General features: G+C 35.0%; 1 protein-coding gene across 1 annotated transcript; it reads left to right on the forward strand.

Moving 5' to 3' along the window:
• Nucleotides 1-1,849: 1,849 nt before the first annotated feature.
• On the forward strand, nucleotides 1,850-11,753 carry LOC101207261 (uridine kinase-like protein 2, chloroplastic). Its single transcript, XM_004145591.3, has 14 exons — nucleotides 1,850-2,198; nucleotides 2,377-2,468; nucleotides 2,539-2,608; nucleotides 2,895-3,013; nucleotides 3,120-3,216; nucleotides 3,632-3,711; nucleotides 4,379-4,573; nucleotides 9,911-9,994; nucleotides 10,082-10,142; nucleotides 10,289-10,349; nucleotides 10,548-10,641; nucleotides 10,776-10,848; nucleotides 10,931-11,013; nucleotides 11,113-11,753. The coding sequence occupies exons 1-14, from the start codon at nucleotides 2,006-2,008 to the stop codon at nucleotides 11,257-11,259; spliced, it is 1,449 nt and encodes a 482-aa protein (XP_004145639.1). The 5' UTR covers nucleotides 1,850-2,005; the 3' UTR covers nucleotides 11,260-11,753.
• Nucleotides 11,754-14,510: the final 2,757 nt, after the last annotated feature.

Consider the following 14,510-nt stretch of genomic DNA (forward strand, 5'->3'; position numbering starts at 1 on the left):
TCATACGCATTTATTTAGGGTCTTTTAAAAAAAAATAACAAAGCGGCATAATATTTACACGCTATAGAAAATTTCTGAAACAGAAAAAGAACACTGGCACACAATAAAAAATAAAAAAAATGTTTCATAATTATTTTTCATTATATTTATGAAAATTATTCATGCACATAATGATTATTTATTATAGGGAGGATTTATATTTGTTTATTATTACATTATAATGAAACAAATATTGAAAGAATAAATTAAAATTATTATTTATTACTAGCCAAAAAAAATTGTTTATTACAAACAACATACGAACGTGTGTGAGGTTTTCTTTCATTATCTAGAAAGGTAAATTAAATGACAGTGACTTAAAATTGACATTAAAATATAAAAAATAACCGTGGATGACTTTTTTATAAATTAAACACAATATGTAGGGTAATATTGCAAATTTAGAATTTGGCCAGAGATAAAATATAATAATAGGTATAATATCAAATCCATTTTCTAAATATGGCTTAAATAAAAGTGATTTGGCTACCAAATTCGTATTTTTTCAAAATTCTATTTTCAATTTATATAGCAAACAACCTTTTATAATATGCTTTTGAATTAAGGGCTAGATTTGTATTTTAAAGCTCTTTTCGTCTAGATAACTTTTAATCCAAACCTCTTTATTCCTCTTTCAATGTTTCACACCTCATTTCCATTTTGTCTTTAATATCGTACGCTTTCACACACTTATCTAATTTGTGTTAATCTTGACTACACTTTAGTTCTCCAAACACATATTTAGAATTTTAAATAGGCTATTTTCAAATATAATAAATCGAACCAAAATATTTACAAAATATAGTAAAATATCACAGTCTATTTACGATGAACCACGATAGACTATAGACACAGGTAGGTACTAGTCTATCGTGGTTTATGACATTTTAAAAATATTTTCAGAAGTTTTGTTATTTAAAACAATTTTCTATTTTAAGTTCAAGCATGGATAATTTGATTTAAATAAATATTTTATGTTTAAATCTTACTTTGGTTCCTAAACATTTTACAACGTATCTTCAAACATTTTAAAAATACTTACTTTGGTACCTGTCATTAAGATTTCATACACTTCTTATATTTAGATTATTGAGTTTTATATTATCATATTACTTAAACCGATAAATAACTAATAAATCTTGTTAATTTATTCTAATTTTTTTATACCAACACATTTATCAAATTTGTTATTTTTTACTCAAAGTATCTTACATTATTATTTTTTTTATTTTTCAAATGGAAATGTTGATGGAGAAAAAATGTAAATAAAATTGATATATTGTTGAAAGTAAAAAATATATATATATATAAAAGAAAGCATAAGTTGTGTATAAATTAAACCCCATGAAATTACCTCTAGATTCATTATTTAATTAATATGATTTATTAATTAAGTAATAGGATGAATCTAATGAATCATAACATCCATCCTAAAAAATAGAAAGAAAGAATTGGAAGGAAGAAAAAGAAAGAATCAGAAAAGATCTAACATGAGTTGAGGAAATGCAAGTGGAAGTGCAAGTGGAAGTGCAAGTGGAAGTGCAGTAGAATATAAAGGAAAAGTGACTTTTTTTTCCTATAGTTATCGGATAAACATAAATTAACCATGTGATATTTAATTAAAAATATGCTATTTAAAGAAAATTTAGGAATTAAACAAAAAATTAAAAGAAGTTTAGTCCTCAAAATTAAGAATTAAAAGAATATTTTAAGGTAAGATTAGCTTAAAAATGGGTTAGAAATTGATTAAGAAGACCAGTGGTCAACCTTTTATAATTATTTTTATCCTTAAAATAAAACACGTTTTTAAACTGAATCCTCAAATTTCAACCCAAACTCACCTTTAGGAGAAAAGGGAGAAAAAAAGAAATAACACCGGGACATCTCTTCCTCAATCCGCCGGTGTCCGCCGTCGCATTTTTCAGCATCACTCACCGGATAATTATACGTCAACTCATCGTCGATCATGCCGGAAGACACCCTTCCCATAGACTATGTAATGGAAGCCGCCTCCGGACCTCACTTCTCTGGCCTCCGACTCGATGGACGTCTCGCCTCTCCGCCGTCTTCCTCAACTTCCTCTCCGGCTCACCGCTCTTCTTTTTTATCTTCCTTTGCACAGGCCGATACCAACTCTCCCAGGCAGCCCTTTGTCATCGGTAATTTTTCTATCTGTTCTTTATTACTCTGTGAGGGGATTTGGATTTTTATGGATGAGTTTTTCTTTTTCTTTTTTTCATCTTCGCCATTCCTCTTTTGTTGATCCTCCATTGAAACTTACAACTCTTTCCGTTTGGATCGACATCCTTATAATTGTTGCTATTATTAATTTGCTAGGTGTTTCTGGAGGTACCGCTTCTGGGAAGACGACGGTGTGTGACATGATTATCCAGCAACTTCATGATCACAGGGTTGTGCTGGTCAATCAGGTTAGCTTCTTATCTGCTGGATCCTACTTAGATTTTCTTCCGTTTCCTGAACTTCATGGCTTTGCTGTAGGACTCGTTTTACCGCGGGTTGACAGCTGAGGAACTAGAACGCGTACACGAGTATAACTTTGATCATCCTGGTAATGACATTAGTGATTTTTTTTTTTTTTTTTTTTTTTTGTCTACTCTCATTGTAAAGGAAAGCATAGAGATTCAATGCTGTATCAGCTGTAAAATATTTCTCAAATGTATGTGATAACGATTTGATTGCTTTTAAACTAGGTGATGTTGAGTATAGATAAACGGGGATTAAGTTTTCCATAATCCAGTAGCATAAGCTACTGGGTTTAGTTATCATTATATTCAATAGAAACAGTACATAATATATTTCCCTCTCTTTGATTATTTTAATTGAATTGTTCCTAGATTCTTTTGACACCGAGCAGCTTGTAGATTGTATCGAGAAGCTAAAGAGTGGCCAACCTTACCATGTCCCAATTTATGATTTTAAAACTCACCAACGCTGTGTAGATAGTTTTCGACAGGTGCCGACAGCTCTTTCCAAGTGTTCACTTGTTTTTCTTTCTTGAGGGTATTGGGCACATTCTTTGGTACAATTCTTTCAGAAAATTAATCATTGGTTTGCACCAGGTCAATGCATCTAATGTTATCATCTTGGAAGGTATTTTGGTTTTCCATGACCAAAGAGTCCGCAATCTGATGAATATGAAGATATTTGTTGACACAGGTTCAAAATCTTGCTGCTATTACGTTCTTTGCTATTGTTTTTCTTTTTTCATTTTAACCCTGTATAATTTCACTTTTCACATCGTAGGCTTTAGACTTTTGTCCTGATTGTATGGAATTTCTTGCAAAGCTTACACATTACACTCAATGAATAGTATGAGTGAAGAGCTCGGAACTGAGACTTAGTGAGAACATTTTGTTTAGAGTTTCTCAAATCCTGTGGATGAAATGAGATATGTGAATGCTGAAAGGAAGAGTAGGAACAAAGGGTTTGTTGGTCCTCTTTGGGGCTGACATTTTATTATTTTCAAATGTGCAAGAGATTTGATTGAAATAGATTTTGTTCCTCTACATATTACCATTATTATTAAATAATCTCTACCTTCACCTAATGTTTGGTATTGCATTGATTTTAGATCCTGATGTGAGGCTTGCTCGTAGAATTAGACGTGATACGGTAGAAAGGGGCAGGGACATTAACTCTGTTCTTGAACAGGTAAAATATAAATATTCTTTCCTGAATTAAACCTATTCCATCTTTAATTAAAAAGGTTGAAGGCTGTGTATACATTGAAATATTTCGCAAGTATTGCATAGCTTACTATCATCATATTGTCTTTCCTTCAGACCCTAAGGATTTTAAAAATGCTCCCCCAGCTCATTACTTGGTTATTATCATAACTAAATCATAATCAATTTGAGAGCATTGTGAAAAAAGAAAGATGTCGAGGAACTCATTACCTTGAGCCAAATCATTTTTTCTAATCATGGCCTGAGAAGAAATCCAAATCATGCCTCCCTTCCCCAGTCTAAGCAACCAAAATCAAGTTTATGTCTGAATAGTTGAAAAATAGCCTCAATCTAACATGATCAAATAGTTATTATTGCAATGATTTACTTGGTCATGGACTCATGTCCTACTCAATGATATCGCAGGCTTGTTTATCATTTAGAGCAGTGACTAAGGGGAATAGTTGAAGTGTCAGAAGGATTTGCTTTTGTTTATGTGAGCTGAGCAAGTTTTATAGTTTGTGTATGAATTTTATAGCAGGAATAACAATAACAATACTTCAGTGTACAACATCTGACTGGCATTCCTTTGAAATTTGTTTTTAAATTCATTATATACTTGAGTGATGTTTTCATTTGTATTATTTGTGCAGTATGCCAAGTTTGTAAAACCTGCTTTTGATGATTTCATTCTGCCATCAAAGAAGTATGCTGATGTGATCATACCACGTGGGGGTGATAACCATGTTGCAATTGATTTGATTGTGCAACACATCCATACTAAGTTAGGCCAGCATGACCTATGCAAAATATACCCCAATGTTACTGTCATTCAGTCAACATTTCAGGTATCATATAACATTTTCAAATAGCAATTCCCTCTAATTAATACTTTATGTTCCTCTTTTTCCTCTAAAGGACTGGCCAAATAGGCTAAACTTTTTACCTTCAGTTGTCTGTCCATATTGTTACACTTCATACCGGAATCAATCTTCACCAACCTTGTGGAAAAGATTGTGTAGACTGAGATTTATAACAGTAGACTTGAGGTTCTTATTTTTTCTAAAAAAGTGTCAAAGATATGTGTAACAGAGATGGAACTTGTTGCTTGAGAAATGAGCCCACTGTTGTCACTGGTTTAGAGGTTTACATGAAATTTACCATTTATGTTGATTGTTTCAAACCAGACTGTTAGATTAAAACCTCACTAAATACTAATTTTCATAAACAAAAGAAAGGATAAACCCAAGTGACAAGATACTCACCAACTCAAGAAGGTGAAAGACTCTTGGTGTGATCTACTAAGTCACAAAAGTTTAAATTCCAAAAACACTACCAGCCAACTAAATACCCCAAACAACAATATATGCGAACAGTACAATATCAGTAACAATCAACACAGAACTGGCCGGGGGGTGGGGGGTGGTTGATACTTGGACGACAATGAGAGGAATACCCAATCACCAACACAAAATTCATGCACTCTGCGTTGTCTATTTGCAAATTTCTTTATTCAATTTTGGGCTGACTAGGGTGGAATCGTAATTGTTGAACCATTTCATCACTTTCGACCAACTGCTGGTCAAGAGTGGCATTCATGGTCTTCTGGCTACCATAAAGCATAAGCGTAGGTGGGGACCAACCATAGACAATTTGAAAAGATGAAGTTTTCAAATTGGAGTGATAGGTCATGCTGTGGCATACTCAGCCCAATGAAGCGACTTCGACCAAATTCTCCGGACTTTCGTTTATGATCTATGTTTGTCCATCAATTTGCAGATGGTAGCCTGTGCTTTGTCTTAGCTGAGTGCCCTTTACACCGAATGTTTCAACCCAAAAGTTGCTCGCGAAAATCTTATCACGATCTGAAATTATTCACTTGGGAAACCAATGTTGCCTTGCAATGTTTTTGACAAAAGCATTAGCCATTGTCTTAGCTGAATAGGGATTTGTTTGAGGAATAGAGTGCACCTACTTAGTCGATCAACTATCACAAATCCTGGAATGTAATCATGCAATCATGGAAGCCCCTCAACGAAATCCATTGAAATGTCTTTCCAAATTCGATCAGGCATCTAAAGGGGTTGCAGAAGTTCAGCTGGTGACATGGATCCACTCTTGTTTCTTTGGCAAGCGATGCATTCATCCACATTTCTTAACCATTCCCTTCATTCTTGATCAATAGAGTTCTTCTTGTCTATTGCTTGTATGCTCTCAAGAATCCCAAGTGGCCAACCATAACCGAATCATGGTAGGGTTGTAACATAGCGGGAATACGTTTAGAGTTGGGTGTAAGTGTCATCACTAACCACCCTTTGTACATCAGGGTGTCTTGTTTTAAGGAGAACTTAGGATGGCTGTAATCAGTGCACACTTTCTGGAAAAATTCAACTGGACTCACTTCTTCCTCCACGATATCTACCTCAAGGATGGTCAAATTGATAGTTGTTGAAATGTACAATAGGTGGCATATGGGAAAAGAGCATCAACAACTTTGTTCTCTAAACTAGGACAATATTGGATCTCAAAATCATATCCCAAAAGTCTTGCCACCTAATTTTGTAACCATGGAGGAATTGACTTATGCTCAACCAAAAACTACAAAGGTTGTTGGTCAGTTCACTTGATAAATCTTCTTCCCTAACTAGTAGGATCACCATCATTGGACAACCATTACTATAGCCATGAATTCTCACTCATAGCTAATTAGTAGGATCTCCATCATTGGACAACCATCACTATAGCCACGAGTTTTTGGTCATAGGCTGACTTAGCTTGGCTCTAGCAGACAACATATGGCTAAACTATCCAAGGCGGAGGAAAACCGTGGTCATCAATTATGGGAGTGCTAGTATGTTCGGGCTGTGTGGAATTCTCTTCTACAAGAGTTTGGCATTAGCTACGCTGGCTAACAGAGCATTCGTGCGACAATTGAGGAATTACCCACACATCCGCCTTTCAGAAAGAAAATGTGTTTTTTGTGGCTTGTTGGGTGCGTGCTGTGATTTGGGATGTATGGATGGAGAGGAATGATCAGGTGTTTTGTGGTAGGGAAAGGGACCATAATGAGGTTTGGTCTTTGGTTAGATTTCATGTGCCCCTTTGGGCTTCGATTTTGAAGGACTTTTCTAACTATTCCATTGGAAACATTTTACTCAGTTGGAACTCATTCTCATAGGTTGGAGTCTTTTTTTGGGCTTCTGCCTTTGTACTATTTCATTCTATCTTAATGAAAATTGTTGTTTCTATAGAAAAAAAAAACATATGGCTAAAATAGACCATGGGCCTTTGATTTTGAGAGAGTACAACCCCAATTGCCATTTTAGATGGATTTATCTCTACAATGAAAGCAATGGAGTAATTGGGCAAAGCCAACATAGGCAACATAACGGTGACCTTTTTTAGAGCTTCAAAGGCAGACACGTCTTCATTTGTCCTAGTAAATATGTTGTTTTCGATCATTTGGTGTAAGGGTTGGGCGTTTTGGCCATAATTCAAGATAAAATGCTTATAGTAGCTAGTAAGGCACCCAGAAAAGTTCAAAGTTCCGTAACGTTCAAAGGTTGTGGCTGTTCAAAGATAGCTCAAATCTTCATTGGATAAGCCTCGACTCCTTCGGTTGACCCAGTGACCTAGATAATCTAATTTCTTTTGTTAAAGTACACTTCTTGAGATTGGCAAATAAAATGTTTCCGCACGATGTATTGAAAACCATAATGTGATGAGTTATGTGGGATTCCATATAAGGACTATCACAATAACGTTGTCAAAGAATACAAGAATGCACCTTGTAGGAATGGGCAAAAAACTCTGTTCATGAGGTGCTTGGAAGGTGGCTAGAACATTCTTAAAGCCAAAAGGAATCATTAAAAACTCATAGTGGCCTTCACGAGTGTGACACAATCTCAATTACGTATGTCTTATTTACCCTAATTTGGTGGTAGCCTAAGTAGAGATCCAATTTAGAGTATACTTTTGGCCCCATTAAGTTCGTCTAGGAGTGCTTCAATGATAGCCATAGGAACGGGAAACATGTCTGGGATGGTAGCTTGACTCAATTTATGACATTCACACAAAATCTCCAACTACCATATTTATTTTTTACAAGGAGGGCACGGCTTACATATGTTGTTGAGATGTATAATTCCAGTTGATAGCATCTTATCAATCTATCTCTCAATTTCATCCTAGTAGATGGCAGGGTAACAGTAGGGCCTCAGGCTTAAGGGTTGCTTCCACTTTGTTAGCATGATGCAATGATCAAGGTCTCGTGAGGCTTAGGGCTGAAGGTTTGGTATATATCTTCATACTTATTTTACAATCTATGGATCTCTGATGGTAGTGATGAAATCAGAGTTGCCATGGGAACATTAACGTTATTCACTTGAGCAGTAATGACCCGTAGTTGCAGGAGGAATCCCTGATCACCTTGTTCCCATGAATGCTTCAATGTATTAAGAGATACATCTCTCGTTATAAGCATAGAATCTCCTCTGTCACCACGCAAGAATCTCCTTGGGGAATCGCTATGGTCCAACTCTTCCAGTCCACCTCTGTCACTCCCAGAGTATTGAGTTATTGCATCCCAAGTATAAGGTCAATGCCTCCTAATCAAGCGACAGGAAGTCCTCTGTAACCATGAGATCTGAAAAGGACAAAACCACTTTTTTGCAAATGCCCTTTACCACAACTTGCTTCCGTTATTCTGAGGATCATCCCATAGTTGGCAGTGGCAGTATAGGAACTAAGAAGTTTAAGCTTGTTGACCACCTGTGGGGAAATGAAATTGTGTGTGGCTCCCCAATCAACCAAAACCACAACCTCTTTGTCTTCCAGCTTTCCTTTTACTTTATAGTATCAGAATTCGTAATTTCGACTACAATGTTCAAGAATAGCTCAACGGCTCAACCATCTCTTCAACTGGTTCCTCGGATGGACCCTTTCCACTTTCAGTGATCATTCTCTCTTCCATCACTCGTTGTTGGCAAGCAGCAACCTTAACTCCCTGCTCTTGCACTTATGGCTAATGGTGTACTTTTGATCATATGAGAAATAAAGATCCCTTTCTTTTCTCGCTCTATGTTTGATAGACGTTTGTATGAAACTTTGTTCTTTCTTTTTGGGGGGTTGGTGGCCAGTGAGAGTAATAGTACGAACAGGGCTGGGATCCTAGTCCTGGGTTTATTAAAATGCTTCGGGTTGAAAAAGAGGGATTGAAAGATTTCTAGGCCTTGGAAGAAGGTGGGGCCAATTCTGTTTTGGATGGCCATATTTTAGTCTTCTATTCTTTGGGCTGCTTTCATAGTTTGGGCCAAGCTGACTGGTTCAAACAGATGAATTCAGTCTTGATATCTTCATCTAATACATTAAGGAAGAGGCACTGACATAGCCTCAAATCTCTCCTTGAAATCAGTTATAGTTGATGCTTGCTTGATTGCTAGAAATCTCCTGCAACCGGACCCCTCTGATGGATGGAAATGATCCAACATCTACCGCTTTAAATCTTTCCATCCTTCAAACAGTTGACGACCGTCAGCCCAATTACACTTGTGAAACGATGCACTGGAGAAAGAGAAACTACTTGTTGTGATCTTCGTGGTTATTAAACATTATTACAACATTTTTCTAGTTGTCGTTTACCAACTTTACAGGGTCTTCCATTTGTTGTGCAATATTTTCCACATTTTGCATCAACTCTCTCATTGTCTTATTAATTTTAGGCAGCTTTGTCACCTCTTCTCTAACATCGCTCATATTGTACGTTCTGCCACATCTATCTTTTCCTTCTTTCCTCGAGCAGTCTTTGTGCCATCTTTCTTATTTTCCCAGGATTGAAATTGAACAGTGCTCTGATACCAATGAGGTTAATACCTCACTAAATACTAATTTTCATTAACTAAAGAAAGTACAAACCCAAGTGTGATCTACTAACCACAGCTGAAGTCACAAAACTAACCTCCAAAAACACTCCCAACCATCTAAATACCCCGAACAAGAAAATTAAGCAATCAGTTCCATAATAGTAACAACCAAGATTGTACTGGTGGGGGGGATTCTCATTTCTACCCCTTTTAACATACGTACCAACTATTATTGCCTGACAGACTGATGATATATGTTTGTTCCTGTTCTCATTTTAGCTGTTACTTCTCTCCATAATCTCACGTGGGTAACTGTATTCACAGATAAGAGGCATGCATACATTAATTCGAGATCGGGACATTTCAAAACATGATTTTGTATTCTATTCAGATCGACTCATTCGTCTGGTACTTTCCGCTACAAAACTCAAATCCTACTTTCATTTTTCTAGTAAAGTTGTCATCGTGATAGATTTTGTTTCTTTTAATTCTCAGGTTGTGGAGCATGGCCTTGGCCATTTGCCATTTACTGAAAAACAAGTGATCACTCCTACGGGTGAGTTGAGGAAGTAACCAGGCTTTATACTTTCTGAAATCTATCTGTGCAATAAACTCATTTCTCTTTCCGTGAGTGTCTAAATTTGTCCTACTTTCTTGGTGTGTGTTTACTGATTAATAATGAATGTATGCTTTTGATCTCAGCATCTGTATACACTGGGGTTGATTTCTGCAAGAAACTATGTGGAGTATCCATTGTTCGGAGGTAAGCTTGACATGACTATCTATGATACTTGATTTCTGAATAGTTGCACTAAAATTTATCTGAAATGAACTTGCTGGTTGTATCTGTTGTGATCAATTTTGGATGACTTTTGAGGGAAAATGAGGTATATTAATTAAGCCTTGAGACTTGATGAGAAGGTTCTCATTGATGACAGTTCTCCTCAATCTAATAATGTAGTGGTGAAAGCATGGAAAATGCATTGCGTGCATGTTGCAAAGGGATAAAAATTGGGAAGATTCTGATTCACCGTGAGGGAGATAATGGGAAGCAGGTAAGACTAGACTGATGTTACTCTTGAATTATTGAGTTTGTTTGGAGCTTGATCTGGCCTTTCTTTTGTCACTTTTGGTGTTAGTTCTATAAACATTACAAGATTTTTTTCTTTTTCTTTTTGAAACTAAACAGCTGATATATGAGAAATTACCTAGTGATATATCAGAGCGACATGTCCTGCTCCTAGATCCCGTTCTTGCTACTGGTAACGATGTCAATCCTTATATTATAAGTTAAAATTTCTTTTTACCTATCATTAGTAATACAACAATATTTTATCTATGCAGGCAACTCAGCTAATCAAGCAATTGATCTACTCATACAAAAGGGAGTTCCAGAAGCGCACATCATATTCCTGAACTTGATCTCTGTGAGTTATTTTATCCTATTCAAATTGGTTAAAACTTAATAGAATTGGTTGCAAAAAAATTCCTTTACTGATGTCAAATATCACACCTTCTGAGTTCAGGCCCCTGAGGGAATTCACTGTGTTTCCAAACGCTTCCCATCCTTGAAAATTGTCACTTCTGAGATCGATGTTGGATTGGACGAAAATTATCGTGTCATACCCGGCCTAGGTGAATTTGGTGATCGTTACTTCGGTACCGATGATTAGTTATGCATCTAGCTGGTTGGAAAGTATCACATAGCTCAGTGAATTAGATAAAAATCCATGAATTAATCATTGTGGAAGATCAGCTGCAGATTTTCTTAGAGATTCAGCAGTAGTCTTACCAAACTGTAGATGAAGTATTCAACATTAAACTCAATTTGTGCGGTAGAAATTATCGAATCATTGATGTGAACCCAGACACGAGTGAAGGAATCTATTTTTTGTTGAAAGATTATGTCTATGATTACAAATTCAAATAAGATTTTTAGTTCTAATCATGAAAGCAAAGATTGCAATCTAGTTGTAAAAGTCAGAATGGCTCTCTCTAATGCTGAATAAATTGAACAGTTTGGTGCCAAAGGTGTTGGCTTTTTGTATTTGTGTTTTGTTAGCTCAAAAGGCAAAAAGAATATCACGAGGAGGTTTGATTGGATCCTTGAATCCCCATGTAAATGTATTGATAGATATTGAAGAATATCGAAACCGTCACTTTGCTAGTTTCTTTTGTTACACAGCTACTCATTACTTACCACTTCAATTTCTCCTAATGTGTAATGGAGGAGACTGATAAAATTTTGCAAGCCAACCACCCCTCGTGTGGTACACCATGAAATGGATGATCATTTGGATTGAGTTTAGGGATGAAGTGTACACAAAAATCTGACCCAAATGTCTACATCAATTATTTTATAGATTTTGAAAAAGTTAAAAGAAATAGACACAAAGGAAAAAGTTAAAGAAACATCTTTCAAAATTGTTTGATTGTTGGGGAGTATAGGTAGGGTGTTGTTTTAGGCTTATTGTTGCATAATTATATTTGTCAAAACATGACCAACAGTCAATAATGTGTTAAAGAAATGAGCATGGAGGTTCTCTAACTTTGACAAACACAGTAGGACTCGACCTCTTAGCATATTAAAACAATGTTTCGAATGGGAGAAATAAGTAAAATGGGTAGAAACATGCTTATAACTAAGTGAATATCATGTCTTAATTAAAACCAACTTCATAGGAACATTTCAGGAATAATAACTAAGCTATCAAATATGAAGGACGCCACACCACACCACACCACACCACACCCTTCCAACTTTTTTACAATTGGAACAAACCTTTTATCCATTTCAAATAAATCCAATCTGCGTTAAATGCAGCAATCCACTAAAATTGAGGACTCTAGATTTTAAATCAAAATCTGAAATATGTTCAACAAATAAGCATTTGTAAATTGTAACTAATTGGAAAAAATATATTCTTAAAATAAAAAATTCCTAAGATCAAGAAAAAAAAATGTGTAGATATCTTTACCATGTTTGTATAGTAGTAGAAGTTTGCAGAGTTACTAAACTCGTAAATGTTATAGTTAAAAGGTGATTTTCTATAATATGAAAACCATCATTAATTATAATTAAAGGTGATGAAGACATAACTTAGGATTTATTTTTAAAAATAATTTCAGATCTTTTGTATTCAAATTTATAAATGCATCTAAATTATTCTTGGTTTTAACTTCCTTTAAGGATATTTTTTTATTTTATCTTTTAAAATCTTTTAACTTTTGGAATTATGTCCACAATGCACAAACAATATTTTAAATTTTATAAATGGGTTTGATAGTATATATTAAGTGAGAATACACACTATATATTCAATTAAAAACGCATCTGTCTTGAGATTGGTAATGTTTAACCTAATAGGGTATCCACATTAAAAGCTTTTTTTTTCACCAAATTATTGTTTTTATTTGTTTACGTTTTGTTTGAATTTGTGTCCTAAAACTTCATCATTAATGAGTTATTTAATAATTATTTTATATATCATTCATTGCCATAATAATCTAAAATTATTCTGTGCAATTTTGAATAATATGTGATTTTACCTACTAATTGATCAATATTTAAGAAATAATCTAAAGGGTATATCATATAAAATAAACTAGTCGAGTACTTCAATTCGTTGACATTATAGATATGATCGCATTTTATAATTGGAAGAAACGACTTGTCTATTTATTCTTGGAGTTGAAGGCTTGGCCAGTCTTTTCTAGCAGGATGAATTGAACAATTTGATAGTTGGTTTCTTTTCTGTTCATTCTGCTATGACCATTTTGGTCTCTTTCTTATTCTTTTATTATTAATAATACTATTTTTATGTGGCAAACACATCTTAACTCTCTCCCAACTTCTAATGCATTTGTTAGCTACTCCCTCACCGAGAGGATTGCCTTTTGTGTCTTTGTGCCTTTACGTCTTGTATTCATGTCCCTCTTTCTATGCAAAGGAAGTAAACAAATTTGGTCTTTATGACCCCATAGAACTTCTCTTTCTCTATAGTAGTTATATTCTGATGTTGCTTCTCGTTCTTGCAGAGCTTGCAAGAGGTTTTGAACTAGATGGATATCAAAGAGGTTCACGCTTATTGCTTATGCTATCTAAAGCAGTTGCAATCTCGTTTTCTGAGTACACAACTCTTCCACCTTAGATCTTACCCGGTGACCCTTTCAAATGGTGGAATTTACTATGGAATCATGCATGGATTATTAGTTGTTCTCTAGTAGGGTGATGTCCATTCTCTTTTCATGTTTTAGTCCTCTTCTAAACTCCGAGAGAACATCTATCATTGGTTAGCCCCACTCTAATATGGTTTCTTCAAGTTGAATTTTGATATACAATAGTCTTTAATGGGGATGCAGGTATTGGAGTTTAATGTTCGTAATTTCAATGGCAATGCAATGTATGCATGACTTGGAGATACATTTACTTTTGTCTAGTTTGTTTGGTATACAAAAGCTAATGCCAGACATGGCGGAAGATATTGTTGGACAATGAGAGTCTAGAAAGCTAGCATAGGCTTCACTCCATATTGAAAATTAATTCCCTTATCATCTAAAAGCTTTTGATTGGAAAATCTATATATGTTAATAAACTTCAAGTGTTTGTTGATTCTCTTAATTGTTTGCATAAAGGTAATTTTGATTCACTAAGTAGTTCTGTTTTGTCAACTGCAGAATTACTCATTAGAAAGAAAGAAAGAAAAAACAAAAGTGCAAAGCCATAGAGGTGAGGACTAGATGGGATGTAAAAAATAGATATTTGTAGTCCAAATGTTATAGATCATATGGTTCAAACGTATCAAATACTGTAAGAACAACATAAAAGTAAAATAACAAATAGGGTGGAAACATGATAATGGCTATGCCTAATGCCCCTATCCCCATCTTTATTTAGATTACGAAAGCTTTTTTCTTCTCGTAC

Source organism: Cucumis sativus, chromosome 3 (genome assembly GCF_000004075.3).
Source record: "Cucumis sativus cultivar 9930 chromosome 3, Cucumber_9930_V3, whole genome shotgun sequence".
In the NCBI taxonomy this organism is placed as follows: domain Eukaryota; kingdom Viridiplantae; phylum Streptophyta; class Magnoliopsida; order Cucurbitales; family Cucurbitaceae; genus Cucumis; species Cucumis sativus.